The sequence below is a fragment of the Pezoporus occidentalis genome, unplaced genomic scaffold, assembly GCF_034315485.1.
Source record: "Pezoporus occidentalis ecotype Australia unplaced genomic scaffold, CSIRO_AGI_Poc_V1 ctg63, whole genome shotgun sequence".
In the NCBI taxonomy this organism is placed as follows: Eukaryota; Metazoa; Chordata; class Aves; order Psittaciformes; family Psittacidae; genus Pezoporus; species Pezoporus occidentalis.
The window spans coordinates 512,378-530,000 of NW_026915977.1; the positions used below are offsets into that span (position 1 = coordinate 512,378).

The window sequence follows — 17,623 nt, forward strand, 5'->3', positions numbered from 1 at the left end:
AATTCTGATAATACCTGCATCAGCTTGTCCTAAACTCTGCCCCAAAGCACTTACACTGCGCACTTGCCTGTGTTAGACCTGCAAAGCACTGTCACCAGAACAGGGTCCAGACATGCAGATCTGGGTGCATTTACTCCCTCTGATAGTGGCATCTGTGCACAAGCACCCTGAGAGGTGAGTGGAAGGCAGAAGTAATGCTTTCACCTTGACTTTCCAGGCATCTCTGTTCTCTCCCTAATGCCTTCTCTGCTACATCCCCAGTGCCAGCAGCATGCTTTCCCATCAGGATCCCAAAAAAGCCCAGGAAACCATCAGCATCTGCAGTCTTTACACTGCAAAATGACTTTTGTGTCACCCCCTCACCTCTGTAGGGTCTCACTTCCCTTGGCATCCAAAGTAACAGGGACAAGTAAGATGCATTTCCCCATGGAGGTTCCCATGGAGTGTCAGACCTTTGCTTTTAGTAGGGTTGAACCTGTCTAGCTGGCAGCCTCTGCAGACACTGGGCAATATGCAGGCAGTAAGGAGTCTGGGTTCAATGTAAGTGCAATGCTGCCCATGTGCCTTGGTGGGATTTGCTGCTGGGATGAAGATATTTGGACAAACTCTGCCGGTCTTTGTGCAGTAATTTGTCCAGTTTGGAGTCTTGCCTTGAGGAAAGGGCAGAAGGGTGTTAAGGGTGTTGAGACAGGGCCAGCTCCACACGTCACGTCTCAGTATGCACTGTACATAAAAGTAAGAAACCAAAGATTGACTTTTCCTATGATTTGATTTCTTTTAAAGCAGAAAAAGGAAAGATGTCATTCTCTGTGCTGTGCCTAGGAGCCTTTCATCCTCCTTTGATAGCCACTCTTAGCTAGATGCGCTGTAGGCACGTTCATGAAAGACTCCTAATGCGGTTTGGGGAAAGTGCTAGTGTGGATGAGTTTCCATCCAGGACACATTCAGTTGCATGTTTCCACTCCTCAACTTCATATTCCTGTTCTTTAGTCACTTGTCTTGACACACTGCACATCACATCCAGACTTTGCCTCCATCACCTATATGCCTCCTGCCTCTGCTCACAGCTTAATCTGATGATCACTCTTTGTGGCTCATTGATGTATGGAACGTGACAAAACCAGTGCCTGCAATACAGGGTCAAGTCGATTTTGGATGATCTTCTGAATTGCAAAGCACTACTTGTGTGAGCCTGGCTGAGGTGGGGCTGTCATGGCTCCAACCTCCCTGAGGTCCCCCAGGAGACCATGGTGTCCTCCTGAGGACAACTCACACTCTAGGGCTGTGAGCAGGGCAAAACCCCACCTTATTGACATTGCTTTTGACCATGCTAACGGCCATAACCAAGGGCCATTGTTGACAGCCACCAAAGGCTTTGATGTATCAGCTATGGGAGAAGGGTCATGAGCATGACCCTGATGGGGGAAAAGATCCATCTACATGAAGGAGCTCCAAGTGCACCTCAGCTCCATTTTAGATGGGCAGTAGAGGGCTCAGAGTGAGCCATCCCACCATTCCTGAGCCACAGAGCAGGTTGACTACAGACCTGAGAGAAGCCCCTGGGATACACCTTTATTCTGTGTTGTCTGGGAGGAACAACAACAAGAGCAAGAAGGGGACAGAAAAGGTTGGGGATGACCAATACCAAAAGGAGCTGCTTTCTCTCTGTATCACAGACAGATGTGCACTAGAGCAAGATGGGTTGCAAGTGTTTCAGTTGGAAGTGAAATGAGAAATGCATCACAGGTTGAAATTACAGAAGAGAGACCTGCACACCCATTGGCATCAGTGTACACATCTGGACTGCTCCTCTGGCCTAAAACCAGGTTACGTGTAAGGGGCAAAGCTGTGGTCACTGCAAACAACGATGGGCAGAGAGTCAGGATACCCCATCCTGCTTGGGAATACCACAGTCTTCTTGTCCCCCAAAACAAAGGCCTCTCCTGGAGGTCCTATCCAACCCCGTAGACCTGCAAGCTCCCAACCCATTATCTAAAGGATGAGCTGCCAGCTTCTGCTCAGCAGTGTCCTTTCTGGGTGCTGCCTCTGGGTAGGAACATGACCCTATGTACTAAGGCAGGGTTGGCGTCTTTTGGGGTTCGATCTTTCCATTAGATTTGATGGTGGTGTTTTTAAGGCAAAGGAGACATCCTGGTTTCCCTTCATAACGCAGCTTCTTCCAGAGTCAAAGATAACCATCCACTGGAGGAAACAGCTCTCGTCCTAAGGCCATATCCACCCCACATCTTCCTCTCCCTCTGCAGCTCATTAAGATGGGATGTGCCACTGGCTCTTACTTGAGGAGCCCATGATCCCACAGAAGGAGCTGACCTCTGCGTGGGGGATGCTTTGATAACCTTTGGGCAACTGCATTTTATACCTGATTGCTGCTTCCAGTCCACCTGGCAGACCCACAGATGGTATCCCTTCACCTTCCTGCTAGATACCTCTAAAGAAACCATCAAAAGCTGGCCCAGTGGCTTCAAATATCTGTTTCTCTCAGCCCGCAGCAGTCTGTTAAGTCATAGGTTTGATAGTCAATGGTTTCCGTGAAGTCATGAGGGATCCCAATGGAGACAGACTCCACCTCTGTTTTGTAGGTGGCTGTCACCCCCCCTTTGCTGGAGCCACCCCGGATTTTGTTGGAAAGGCTGTTCATCTTCTCCTTCAGTTGGGTGGACGCTGGTTTCTGGAAAGGAGTGAGCATTTTCCAGCCCTTGAAGCTGAGCGTTCGCCTCTTACTGGGTCTCTCCTGCAAGGAGGAGTTAAATAGGAACGAGCTGTTCAGGGTGTTAATCCTGGGCCTCAGGTCTGTCTCAGAGTCTTGCACTGAGCTGTTCATGGAGGCTCCTCTCCATTGGTGGTCATAGACGCGCCATATGGGTCTTCTTCTGCGGTGGCACTGGCACTTGAGCAGCCTGATGAAAGCTCGCTTGAACTCTTTGCTGGAGCACGGGTAGATGATGGGGTTCACGCAGCTGTTGAAGTATCCCAACCAGAAGATGACCTTGAAGACAACTTCGGAGGGCTTCAGGGATGGGAAGAAAGAACCTTGGAAGAGATGACAAGAAATACGGTTAGAGGAAGGGGAAGGGGATGGCGGTGCAGGGTATGGTCAGAGCAGTCTGGAAGAGGAGAGGCCTGTGAAAAAGATGTGATTCTGACACTAGCTCCTTGCCTACAACCACAGTGAAGAGCTGGCCACTGCAGGACTGCAAGGCATCAACCCTAAAGTGATAAGAACAGGTAATACTATGTCTTTGGCAGGAGCCTCCTAGTCCCCACTGTAAAAAGGCTGCTAGCAATGGACCCAGCACCCTCAAATACATCTGTGAGCCATCATGGCAACCACATGCAGCTTGGAGGGAGGCTGGTAATTGTTTCACAAGTATGAGGGGTGGGGATGGAGGACTTTTCTCACACCTTCTCCAGATAACCATCCAGCTACTGCCCTCCCCAGTCCAGCACACACTGTGTTTTGAAGGGGATCCACTCCAGGGGAGAAGGTCCTGGTGCAGGACCCACCAGCCCCATAGCCAAAGTTGTTTGCATCACCGTGGGCTCAGCCATCCTGCTCTGAACTGATGCAGGTTGCTTGTACCCAAGAGGTATCTTCCATGCCTGTGTGCCAGCTGCTTCCTGAGACCTTAGAGCAGGGATGAGGGCATCACATCGGGGAACAGGTTCAGTGGTCCCCACACTTCCCTGGATTATCAGCACAAGGCCAACAGGCCCCGTCCCATTGCAGATAAGACAGAAAATTGTTGCTTGGCTTTTTTGCATGGATCAATTCTTGGTACCTGCTTTTCCTACCTGTTGCACTGCACAGTTCACCCTGCAATGTAAAAAGGTTGATACAGCCCTGTCACCCTCATGGATCTAAGAGCAACACCTCTTCACCTCCTATATGTATTTTGGGTCATCACTGTCACACACCCTCTGTTCAAATTCCATATGGATGGTAATGTATACCGTTAAAGTGGGCTCAGATCCACCACTCGTACTTGCTGCTTGTAAACTCTTGATCCACTCCAACCCCTATTTATGCTTTAGCGCTGGAGGTTCCCGGTGGGTTTTCCTTGATGGAAAAGCAGGAGGTGTTTCCTGCAGCCAGAAGATGTCAGTGTTGCTCCCGCATGGCCCCATCGCTCTCAGCATTCCCCACTCCCATCTGAAACAACTTTCTGACTCAGCCTTAATTCCTTGTAATTTTAGCTGGATGACAAATCGTGCCGCCATGTGACCGAGCGTTAATTTGTATTTTAGTAAATAACATTAGCTCTGGATATCGTTATTATTTGCCCTGCGCTCAAAAGCCTGGTGTCAAAACAGTCAAACAAGTGCCACGAACAAGAAATTTGGGACTGACACTGCATAAAAGCTCTCCAAGCTGACTGCTGCGGGAAAAACATCATCCAGGAAACCCAGAGCACTGGTTCCAGCAGAGCTTCCTTACACTCGTCCCTAAAAAGTGGCCAAATTGCAGCCAGACTCAGCATTAGGTATGTGGGTTACTCCATCACGGGGATGTGGGAGAAGACAGAGAGATATTGGCATTTACTGATGGTTAGGAGAGAAAGCATAGATGGAGCCATGCAGAATGTTGAAGGCCAACCTAAGTCTTAGGGCTGGAGTACACACTGGGTGTCAATATGTGCTGAGGAGGCATTGGATAAAGACAATAAGCAGGACTGATGTCTCTGTGCTGGCAAGACCTGGGGTCTTCATGGAAATGAATGGTATTTGCAGTTAAATGAGCAGCCTCTGGTGGTGTAGCCTGTGGTTATGAGCAAAGCAATAGCACCGGGGTTAGGTTTTGTAGAGGCAATGATCCCACCTTGGTTGTGTTTGATTAAAGGGGTTTATTCTTTCTGGTGCAGTGATGAGCTTTATAGGTTGGTGCAAGGCTGCTTGGATCACCACATCCAAAGCAGAAACAGCACCCCTGAGTGTTTAACCAGGAGCTTTTAAACACCCCAGTGGCGCTAGGGATAATCCCCCTTTGTGCTGCATATAGCATCTCCTCTGCTCTTCATCCAGCCATGGCTTTGAGCCTCCTCACGTTGTGCACTGTCCCCAGCCCATCACCCTGGACCTACAAGCACCATCTGATGCTTTGGGCAATGAGGACCAATGGTGGTTTTCCAAGCCTGACATCAATTCCTTTCCTCCATCTCTCCATTGTGAGGGTGGTGAGGCACTGAAACAGGGTACCCAATGAAACTGAATTCTCCATCCCTGGCAGTGTTCAAGGCCAGGTTGGACACAGGGGCTTGGAGCAAGCTGCTCTAGTGGAAGGTGTCCCTGCCCACGGCAGTGGGGTTGGAACTGGATGGGCTTTAAAGTCCCCTCCAACACAAACCAGGCTGGGATTCTATCTCAGGTCTTGGCAATAGCGAATGGGTCTGTTTCCCTGCTCAGACTCCCCCTCTCCATCCTGCCTGCTACCAGCCTCTACTCTGTGCTCTCTGCAAGGCAATCCCTGTCTCTCAGTCCTGACATTGCGTTGTCCCAGCTTGACCCCCTCCATAGCTCAGTGTGTTTGGAGCCAAAGCAGGTGAAGGACTTCATTAAGCACATAATCCTTTTCATTCCTTTCTCAGGGAGAGGTTTTGTGCCTCAGTTTCCCCACTGGAAAAGGGTATTAATCACCATAACCCCTCTCGCAGCGCTGCTGTGAGCCCTGCTTGCAGCGCACACTGGGTTCTCAGAGGAGCTGCAGATTTATGTAGTATTTTTTCAACTTTCAGAGCGAGGAAAAGAAAACAAAAAGCGATGGTAACAAAGCAAATAAAAGAAGGGTCCCTTTAGAAATGAGACCGGTGATTACTGCTTGAGCCGGGCTACTTAAGAGATTGGTGCTTGCTTAAGCAGCCCGATGGTTGCTAAACTAAGAACACATCCAGTGTTTAGCAGCTCCTTGAAGTTTCTGTTGTACGAGCTTTGTCCAGATAAAACCCACAAATTGAAAAGAATTAAAACCCAACTCTATGTATTCTCTGAAGTTCAGCTCTGGCTGGTTTTCACTGGCTAGAACCTTGTGTTCATCTGAAGACAAGGGGCTCATTGCCATCCTCATTACCATGCAAACAAGCGTGCCCCTTGGAAGAGACGTGTGCTGAGTGCATCCATAGTTTTGCCATTTGATCACACTGGGATGGACAGAACTAGGCAGGGGGTGCCTCAGAACAGGTCCTTGGCTGCTAACTTTGTATATGCTGGAGCATCCGACTCTTGATAGGCACTGGGAGGCTGCACGTAAGGAAGAGTTGAAGGGACTTATTTAGGGGATGAGTAAAGAATGGAAGAAATTAGCTTTTTATTTCATGTACACAATTATGTGACAGCATTTTGAGAGAGGGAGAGGTTTTGGGCTGGGCTTTTTAACAGTTATTATGTTACAGCATAGATATTATTAGGATTCATGAAAGACTGTGTGGAGTAATGGGCACTTGAAGAGCTCAGGAGGAGTTGGATGAGTCCAAGGTCCAGAAATAGAAAATATGAGTAAAACCTCAGGTACAGGAGTAGAGAGTGTTGCACCAGCACTAGATATCTCAGTGTAAGAGCACTTTTGTATGTCACAGTCCTACAGTACTTGTTCTTCCCGTTCTTTGATACTGCCCTGTTCTGGCTTTGATGCTGTTTGGGATCATCAAAGAGATTTGTGAAACCTGGTCTTGTTTCAAAGAGGAGCTCTTCCTGCTCACTCATAATCAGCCCTCTGGACGCCTCTCTTGAGCATCCAGCTCAACACGTGGACAAAGCTCTGTGTGCTCTCCAAAGGAGGAGATGCTGACCCACACCTTGGGGACATCCGTGGGGTGGTCTTGGTGTGATGAGCACTGACAATACATGCAGTATATGTGCTGGGATCCAACAACCCCCTGCCGTGCTGGAGCATCTGGGACCCCAGAGCCCTCACAGGGAGAAGACAACAGAGACTTGGCTTGTCTTTGCTCTGCTTCAACATCCAACCTAATCAAACCCACATGTTTAACACAGAGGCAGCCTGGGGAGTAGGGACAGACCCTCAGAAGTGAACCTTCTCCACCCTGACTGACCACCTAGTGATGCTTGTTCTCCTGGTGGATGGAGGATCCTGGTTGTATCTCAACGTAGAATACTATCATGTAGGATAGGATGTAGAGCCTCATCCTTTACATTCTCCACTGCCTTATTGAGATGACTCCATGTTGGCTTATGAGATCCTGCTGAAGACTTTGTCTTCTTATAAATGACATGGTTTAGTGTTTGATGTCCCTGCCCATGACAGCGGATTGGAACTGGATGATCTTAAGGTCCTTTGCAACTCTAACTATTCTGTGATTCTATGATTCTAATACTGCTGGGGGCTTGAAAGTCAATTTGGAGCCTTTATAACTTTCATCAGTTTATAGGAGTTCATTCCACATCTTTCAAAGCCTGAATCCTGGTGACAGAGCTTGGTCTGAGCATCAGCTGCGGGTCCTGTTGTAACCCTAGAGAATTTCCCTCAGGATCACTAAGAAATTAAGAAAGCTGCAGATGAGCTCAGGGAAAACCATCCTGCACTGTGCAAAGAGACTGGACTCAGACCAAACATGAGCTGAAGATTGGATTTCATTCTCCTGGTGATGCCAAAGCTGAGCCGATAAAGTATGTGCTCTGAAGTGAAAGCAAAAGAGTGATTTATTTGCTGTCCTTACCGTGTGTGTGCACAGGACATATGTGTTGATACGCTCTGTGTGTGCCTATGCATTTTTTCCCCTAGTTAATACCACTCGACTCACATCTGGGGCAAAACCATCCAGGTACACATCTCTGAAGCCATGGAAATGGTCCCCATCACTGTTGCACCCTGCACTGGCTGGGAATGGATGCAGGATGCAATCTCCCCTCCACGTATCCAAACACACATCCCATTTATTTTTCAGCTTGTTTGACTTAGCACAATCTCATGATCTTTCCTTGCCTGCCCTTCTCCACCCTGCCCTCCCCATGACTCACTCGAAGGTGATATCACTTGGATTGCTTGGAGAGTTGCTGGTCCCAGTGTTCAGCCCTCCGAAAAATGAAGCAAAACAAGAAGAAAAGGCAAATGCACAAATGAAAATGGACCCAGTCCAAGCTAAATTCTGGCCCTGGCTCTCAGTACGCAGCCAGAATCTGTGAGCAGGCTTGCTTTGTGCTGCAGTTGGCAAGGGCATCCTTGTTTTAAAAGGTCCCTGCTTTAGAGCATGTACTGGAGTCCATGGCACAGAAATGCTGCAGACGTGATAGCAGGTGAGAAAAACAACGTGCCAAAGTCATGCCCCAGTGCTGTCCCATCAGGAATATGGGAAATGTGAGGACAAGCAGGATTGTTCACACTGACAAGGGGCTTTGCTGTTGCTTGGGGTGGTCTTTGTATCAGGAACCCTTTATCCTTATCAGGATAGCTTTGTATCAACCCCTGGACAAAAGTAGCTTATGGAGAGCTGGACCTTGCGGGTGTTGCTGGAATGCCATGGAGAAGGTAAATAGAAATCTATCATTCACTACCTTTCCACAGCAAGCAGCATCACAGGAGATGGAGACTAGGGTTATAGGTTAAAAGCAAAGAAGAAAAGGGAGTTCATCTCGCAGCATGTTGCTCAGCTGGGGATGTCCCTGCTGCTGCATGACTGTTGATGTTAAAAAATGATAGGCAAAACTCATGGAAAAGAGGAAAATCTACCCAAGGTGCAAACCATTCTGTTCTTGAGTGAGGAAGCTCCAGAAATCCATATGTAGGATTAGGCCATAAGTGTTCCATCGCCCAAGCTTCTCCTGGATGTGGCCTCAAAGGTCAGGAGGGCTCTGAGGACTCCCTCAGGATGTATTAGAGCAATAAGTTAAGAGAATTTCAGCTGGTATAGGAAAAACCCTGGTGCAGGAGGTACTGTAGCTGCCGAAGCTCACTGTGGGCTCTCCTGGCCAAAGAAAGAGTCATTCTCTTTGTTCTTTTCTTCTGGTTCTCAAAAAATAATTAAATCTGGTCCAAAGTAATCACAAGCTGCCACTTTACGGTCATCATCTGGCTTGCATCCTGCCTTGCCAGCTCCTTCCCAGGCTCCCATGATGGACAAGCTTCTTGATGCAGCTGCCAAGCTATGGGAGGATGGGCTGGACATTAGCATTGATTTCTGCCTGTGGGGGGGACTGGGAGCCTGAGCTTCTGACCAGTCCTTCCTGACCTTCTCCTCCATCCACTGTCAACCAGCTTCATCCCTGGCAGTGCTCAAGGCCAGGTTGGACACAGGGGCTTGGAGCAAGCTGCTCTAGTGGAAGGGGTCCCTGCCCGTGGCAGGGGATGGAGCTGGAGGAGCTTTAAGGTTCCTTCCAACCCAAACCGTTCCATGATTCTATGACCACCTCCACTGTACATCTCAGGGTCCCTAGAGGGTTAACACCTCCTTGCAGCTAATGGTGTGTCTTGGAGCAATGAGGGAGTTCACTGCCCTCCCAGGACGGATCCAAGAGCTGCTTGGCGTGGGGAGGAGGACAGCATGTTCACAGTGACTCCAGCGTTTTCCCCATGGGACGATGGTGTTGGGATATTAGGCAGAATTCCTCAGGCCTGTGAGCCTTTCAGCTGACGGCATAAACAGTGTCACAGCTAAGTGACAGCTTCCATCACGCCAATGAAAGCTGCAGTGAGCTGCCTGTGTGCCCCAATGTGCACAGACTGCCTGCTTAACCATAGAATTATAGAATCATGGAATGGTTTGGGTTGGAAGGGACCTTAAAGCTCATCCAGTTCCAACCTCCTGCTATGGGCAGGGACACCTTCCACTAGAGCAGCTTGCTCCAAGCCCCTTCAACCTGGCCTTGAACACTGCCAGGGATAGGACACCCTGTTCCGGCACCTCAGCACCCTCACATGGAAGAACTTCCTTATCTCCAACCTGAGCTTCCCCTGTTTCAGTTTGAACCCATCACCCCTTGTCCTACCAGTTGTCTTGATCCAACTTCTGCACCCTGACTGGCCAAAACCAGGGGTAAACCACCCCTCCCTGCCTATTTCTGACCTTCTCAGCAGTGTTGTGTTGTCCTAAGTTGATGGTTGGAGAGGCTTTCCCTGGCCATGCCAAAGTCCATGGTAGGGTGTGCTTATCTGGAATGCATGGGCCCTGTGGGGAATGAGGGCAGCCTGTGGTGTGGTTGCAAAGGCAGGAGAGACCAGACTGGGAGGGGGTGAAGAGCTATGGAAAACACCAACACTCTCAAGCAGGATCTCAAAGCTGAGGTCTGAATGTGGCTTTGCCTGGCAGCAACAGAAGGATAATGCAGTAGAGCCTTGTTTTGATCATCTACTGGTCTAATTCATGGTCCCCAAACCAAACTGGCCCCTAACCTCTAGGCAGTACAGTCCTAGTGACGTCTCCAAAGCTTTCCTCTAAGTTGCAGCACATCAGCAGGACTTGACTGAAATTGCTCTTCATTCCTCTGCACTTCATTCCCATTAAAGCTCACTTTAGAGCTTTTCTCAAAGCAACCCCATGAATCTGGACCTCTGATGGGAGTCATTGCCATGGGGATGTTTCTGAGGTATCAAAACCCTGAAAACTGTGGGTCTTTTGTGAACCACCAAACTGAATTTAGGCATCTAAGAAGATGCCAGAGTCCTGGCTCACGGGCATCCAAAGTTACTCTTGATGGGTTTCACCCTTAATGTCATTGGTCTCCGCTCTTAGGAGGAGTTGTCAAAACTTCTCATGCATCAGTTTCTCTCCTGTGCAGGATAGGACTTTCATCAGTGGAAGAGCTTCATCACTGAGCCTGCCATAGTGGTGAAGAGTGACATAGTGAAGAGCCACACAGGTACATCTACACTAATACCTAACAGAAACCTAGCTAGTCTTGGGTTGTGCACAGCTTAGTATGGTCCAGCTAGACCTCTCCAGATGAATTTGGTCCAGGGAACAGTTCACTTCAGAGACCATTCCCAAAAAGCTTTAAGGACCCGACTCTGCAGCCCTCCGACATTGTCCCAGCATCCTTAATCACCTCCAGATGCCCTCATGCCACATCACAGGACGCGCAATGCAAACCATGTGTTTCAGAGGACAGATCCACTCTGGTGGGCTGCCACACAGCACCCCCTGCTCTTCCAGAGACTCACAACTCCACCAGAGAGTAATTATGTTGTAGGACCATTGGGAGACTGCATGGGGCCCAAGAAAGCCTTCAGGCCAACAGCTATGAAGGACTTATTCTGCGCCAGTCTGCTCTGCAGCCCTTGCTCTGGGGGATTGTGACCATAAATTGGCTCTTTTGTTCTCTATTTCCTTGTTGCTGTTGTTTCAGCAATATAAATAACCCCTAGAAGTTAGCTTGGCTCCTGAGCAAGCTGTAGCTAAACTCATTTGCTGGATACCACTGGGAATGTGCTTATGTAGGTGGGCGAGGGGACCCATAGAAGGTTAAATATGCCATGTTTCTTGGGAGGGCATTGACCTTTCATTAGGAAACACAGTGCTGAAAGCAGCAGCGGTAAATCCCCAGAAGGTCATTACATTTCTTGCGTTCTCTTTCCAAGGACCCCAATGTCCCATGTTAGCACTACACACAAAGCTTCAGTGCCTTGGGTATACTGAATATCTTTCATTCAGGATCTATAAAGGAGAAAGTTGTGCTCAAGATAATAAAGGAACAATTAAGGGATTGTGGCCTGCTACTGCAGAGGGGTTGATGTATAGATATATAGAGCTCTGGGTCTGTAGAAGGGCCAAGAATGGATTCCCTTCAACCGTGCTCCTGTGGTGAACACCACAGAGAATGAGGCACCTTGGACCCTGGCAACCCATGAAAGCAGGACTCTGCTTCAGTCTCTGCCCTCCAACATTAGTACCAAAACTAGACATGAAACGTTAAAAGCTGTAGACCCCCACGAGCAAGGTCTTCAAGGAGAAACTGCCCCAGCAGCACACACTGATGCCACCAAAGGGAACAATGAGTGCTGGTAGTGGGTGACTCTGTATGGGCACTGAGATGCGCATCTGCTGGCCTGATGCGGAGTCATGGTAGGCATGCTGCCTTCCAGGAGCTACGGTATGAGATCTTGCTGAGAGGGTGCCACAGCTTGTCAAGGGTATAGACTACAGTTATCCATGGCTACTCTTTCATGTGGGTGTGAATGACAAGGTTTTGAAGATGGTTAAGGCAATGCTTTCATGAGAGAATGAAGAGAAGGACCAAGTATCTCCTTTTCACATTGTGGAAGGCAATGTTGGCACATCAGCTTTCTCATGCCTGTTGTGAAGCCAGGACCTGGGCTTTGTCTAAGAACTACTAATGACCATTAACTGTGGGCCACTCATCACCATGAGTGCTCTTCTTACTCTGTGGTGAAGAGCATGGCTGGTTCAGTGTTGACAGGAGACTGCATAGGAGGCTTGGGACGTCCAAGCCTGGTGTTAGACATTGCCTTCACCATGCCCTAAAGACAAGCATGTTGTAAAAGCAACCCTGCCTTGCCCAGGGGTTGCCTTTTTAGCTGCTTGGTTCGTCCTCCAAGATGAAGTAGATTCAGGGCCACGGACAATGCTGAACACACAAGGGTCAGTAAGGTGGGCTTTGGAGTCACAAAATGAATACGTGGGCTTTTTTGATCTGGCTTTTAATACAAATTCCCTTAAAGGTAATATTTTTTGCAGGGTTTCCTATGTTTGGGAAAGACGTATATGCATCCAACTGCCTATTCCTGAATAATTCACAGATTTTTGTGACTCTGACTCCAGATTTGGGGCCTGACTCCAGTCCCAAAGGGGATTTTAAAGCAAATCTGTAGATCATGAGACTCAGGAAAAGGACATAAATAAAATAATAATAATAATAATAATATAATGCCTGGAAGATCGGCCAATCTGTTGAATCCAAAGGAACATCTCAGGAAGGTTCTTATTTGCCAGATGCTAATGGAGAATAAGAGTCTCCTGAGAGAAGGAAAAAGTCAGGGTATCCCAGTCGCGTGTCAAGAGCTCTGGTCTTGCTGTGTGAGCAGGGAGACTGGAATCCATGTACTATAGAGTAAGCACAGCAGAGACCACAGTGAGATTATTCCCTGTATGGTTCAACAGAGGAAACATGCTGTGAAAAGAAACGTTCTATCTGGCTCGGGATGGGGATGAACACAATGGCCTTGTGGGGTTGCTAGGTTCCCTCCAGAGCAATGCACAAAGCAGCGTGTCAGTCAGAGAGGAGCATTCCCATGGCTTCCTGAGCGTGAAGGTCCTACTGAATCTGAGGCTGAGAGTCTGCTCTGCATGATGGCATCTCAGGCATGCTGCTGGGTAGTGCAGTCAGCATGACCAGCTCTTGGGGAAGGGAAGCATTTACGGGCAAGCTGGCTAGCTGTTACCTGCAGCAGGAGTAAGCCATAGGTAGAACTTCTCATGGGCAGAAATCCAACCATAGGCATAGGCTGTAAATAATAGTAAGCAAAGATGTTTTGCTTACTGCAGGTCTCAGCCTGGAGAAGAGAAGCTGCGTGGAGACCCTAGAGCAGCTTCCAGTATCTAAAGGGGGCTACAAGGAGGCTGGAGAGGGACTCTTCATTAGAGACTGTAGTGATAGGACAAGGGGTGATGGGTTTAAACTGAAACAGGGGAATTTCAGGTTGGAGATAAGGCAGAAGCTCTTCCCTGTGAGGGTGCTGAGGCGCTGGCACAGGGTGCCCAGAGAAGCTGTGGCTGCCCCATCCCTGGCAGTGTTCAAGGCCAGGTTGGACACAGGGGCTTGGAGCAAGCTGCTCTAGTGGAAGGTGTCCCTGCCCGTGGCAGGGATTGGAGCTGGAGGAGCTTTAAGGACCCTTCCAACCCAAACCACTCTGTGATTCTATGTTGCTTAGTCAAGTCCTGTGTGAGCTTGCTGGTATGACACCAAACTATGTAAGTTCTTGGCCTTGGTTAACTTTGTCCATTACTGCTGGGTTGGATAATGCTCTCTTTCAGTTGACAGTAACTCTTTGCAGTAGGAGACTATATTCTTAGCTTCCTGATGCTTGCATTCCTGTCTCACCAGTGTGACTTGGTTGGTTAAACACAGGAGGCTAGAGCCATGTTAGACACCCCAGTGTATCTTGATCTACTGCTGATGTTTCTCAAAGGGTGTGGGTCTTCTCTCAATTGCCTCATATCAGCCAGATCTGTGCAGGTGACTCTGAGACCCTGGAGTGGTTCAGATGGCATTAGAGAGTGGTGTTTAGGCTACTGAATTAAGCCCTGGATGTGTGGCTTTTAATCTAGCACAAATCCAGCTCAGCAAAATGATCTCATGCAACTGGTGACAAACTACCTTGGGCTTTGACATATCCATCTCCCAGGCAAACCTGTGCTGTGCCAAGTCAGAGCTGGAGCCAAAACCACCTTTAATCTGGTGCTTTTATGCACAGAGAAGCAAGAAAGATTGGCTGCTATTAGCTCCTTGCTTTGGAGTCTTGTTCCAGTTGGATTGGGCGGGCAGTGGATCACTCCCAAAAGTCTTCCTCTCCTCACTCTGTGACATGAAGAATTGCCTCAAGTGACCCCTTTTTAGGAGACACCAGTACAAGCCACCCAGCAACACAAGACATCGCTATCATCAGTGCCTGCCACAGGTTTCTGTTTCCTACATGGTGGGCTGCACGATTAGTTGGGAAAGTAAATTCTCATGTGGGATTCCTTAGGAATGGAGGCAAAATTCATTGTAAGGTTGGTTAGGAATTTAACCTTCACATCCCTGCCTGTCCAAAACCTCCTGTAGAAGGAGGTGTGTGGCTTATGGGAGAATTTCTACTTCTTTGAGGTCCCAACTAGCTCCTATTGGCAATCCAGTGGATCTGAGTTTCCATCTTTTGCCCAGGCACACCAGTGGGTGACCAACCAGCTCAGACACTATCCTGATATACTCTGAAACCATCCTACAGGGTTTAGCTTTCAAAGCCTGGGATAAACAGAGGAAAGAATCAATGCTCCTGGTTGGATGGAGGTTGCAAACTGTAGAAGGGACAAATGCTGGGAGAGGTTCCCAATAGATGTTAAGCTAATGTAACATCTAATCAATATTAGGAAACATTGCATGACCTTCTTTGTTAATGTTATTTTCGGGGACTGCTCCTAAAAGTCAATAAGAACTTCATGATCATCTGCATTATTATTTAGAGAGATAAAAATATTGTATATAGAGGGCAGAGAACTTACTTAAATCCATACTGAACTAATAATAAACCCCAATAACCAAGGAGGAGTGGTGCTAAAAGTGACTTTGGAGGGTCAATGGAAGCTTCACTACAACAATCCACTTGAAAAACCCTAGGTATTACAACAAGAGAAGCAATAACAAACTTCTAAGCAAGGTGGTAAGTTAGTAGAAGCACTTAGCCCTGCGATAACTCCTTTGACACATATATTTAATGTGATATCATCAAAGCTTCTTTTCCAAGCTAGCAAAAATGTTTCTTCAGCCCTTGCCACAAAGAGCTCTCTGCTTCTGTATCTATAAATACTGAATGGACATAGCACAAGGTATAAACCAGTGGTTCTCCAACTTTCCTGAACCAAAACCTGTTAATCCTCATCGTTTTCTTGCAGACTGGATTGATCCCTTATACTCAAAAGTTTTCTGTGAACCGTTCACCAAGCCTTCATGGATCATCAAGATCTGGAGACCACTCTTCTAGCTCCTGGTGCTTGCATTCATTGGTAGAAAAAATGGCACTTTGTGGTGAATGCTCCAACTGGCTTCTTCTGCCCTACTCCTTTTGATAGCTTCCTTAAGCCTTCCCTTGCAAGTGATTGCTGTTCCTCGCTGTCTACTTCAAACATAAGCCTGCTTTCAACTCACCTCCAAAAGAAATGTCCCTTTCTATCAAGCTATCTCCTCCACTCTGTTCAGAAGCATTGAGAATGTGTATTTTTTCCACCTAAAGAGCAAGCTTGGGAAATCCTGTAGAAAAGAATGGAGGGGAATGATTCTCAAGCATCTCATCCAGGACTTGGAAAAACCACTGTGTTTGCTGGGTCGGACCCAAGACTACTCTTTGTTTTTCCAACTCAGTTCTTTTCTCTGCACTTGGTTTTCTAAGAATGTGAACTCACCCACCCCGTCCTGTTTACAAGCTCGTAAATATGTCGATCAGATTTGGCTGCAGGGTAGGCCTTGGAAGGGCTGAATCCTGCTGGGAACACATGGCATTTTATGTACAGTGAGGCCAGATCAGAGCCACACAAAGAAAAATGGCAATTTTTCATTGGTCCAACACAAATGAGTTAAAAACTCTTCCCCAAAGTCAAATGCTTGAGTCTTGGCTTTAATTTACAGCGCGGGGTGAGAAGGACTCACTTTGAGTGCGTGAGCATCGCCAAGACCCAAGCAGGGATAACACCATTGATCTAAAGGGATGATGTTACAATGGAAGGTTTAGTTTAGCTCATTGCTGGCAATACTGGTGGCCCCGAATCTGGAGAACTTGCTAGTGGCAGGAGGCCAGCGTTTGGAAAACACGCTATCAAGGGGAGGTGTGGGAGCTTCCTCAGTGCGTTTCCACCGTGCCGGTCCCAAGGACATTCTGTTTATGTCAGAACTGGTCAGACAGCACGTCACTGGCTTGTGGAGCCTGGCACCACAAGCACTGGCAGCCCATGCCCTGCTGCTGGCTGCGAAAGATGCTGCACAGCATCCTCCAGAGAGCCACACCACCGGGCTGGGGTGCTGCAATGTCGTGGAGGAAAGGGTGGAGAAGAAAGGATGGGGGAGGTTGGTATTTTCAGCTCTGATGAAGAATTCAGGACCAGCTTTCGCAGGCTCAGGAGGGGTTACTCAAGACCAGCCAGCCAACTTCTTGTTTCTTTTCAAGCTCGGAGGGGAAAATCCTCCAACGCCTGCCCTGTTTCCGCACCCAGCTCCAAGGCACAGCCCTTCTGGCTTCAGCTTGCATGGAAAAATCTGCAGTTTCTCATCACTTACATTCTCTTTCTGGCTTTTTTTTTCTCTGTGACAAGAAGGGAAACTTAAAATAAATTAGTATTTCCGTCTTCACCCCCAACCTGGAATTATTCAGGGGACATAGATAGCAAAGAGTTGCTGCGTCTCTCCTCAGCCCTGACACCCAGCTTTCAGCTGATTACCAAGCTCTGAAAACATTGCACTTCAAAAAGAGACTTTTCCCCCCTCTCAGAAAACAATGGGTCAATGTAACAGGGCTCCAAAAATATAACAGGAATGGTGAGATAACAACATCCTCATTGCTCCAACAGTTCCTGAAGCCCTTAACTTGAAGGGATAAAGTCTCCTGCTTAATGACGCATTGGTTGACTGCAAAGGATCCTTCTTAGTCCTTTCTCCCTTCTCCACGGGAAGGGTCATGTCCTCTGTCTGATGTGACCAGCTGTGCATCTCTTATCATCTGGTTGTTCAGCAGTGATGCACTTAAGCCGTATCTCTGTGGATACAGTAAACAGGGACAGGACAAGGGACCAGATTTTGGCATCCAGGCTGTTAACATGGACCCTGGCATAACTCTGGCCTGGACGTTGTGTGGTGGTAGCAGAGCCAAGCGTTTTACCTGCATGTAGGTCTTTGTTTGGGAGTGTTCAGCTGTGGCAACGCCAGGCACACGGCCAACAAATCAACACTAATCCCT

The 17,623-nt window shown here is 48.1% G+C and overlaps 1 protein-coding gene across 1 annotated transcript in view; it reads right to left on the minus strand.

The window, feature by feature from the left end:
• Positions 1-1,398: 1,398 nt before the first annotated feature.
• ADRA1D (adrenoceptor alpha 1D) overlaps positions 1,399-17,623 on the minus strand; it is a 47,615-nt gene continuing 31,390 nt past the window's right edge. The window contains exon 2 of the mRNA XM_062640120.1: positions 1,399-3,051. Within this exon, the coding sequence (XP_062496104.1) occupies positions 2,483-3,051 (569 nt within the window). The 3' untranslated portion in view covers positions 1,399-2,482. The remainder of the gene's footprint in view (positions 3,052-17,623) is intronic.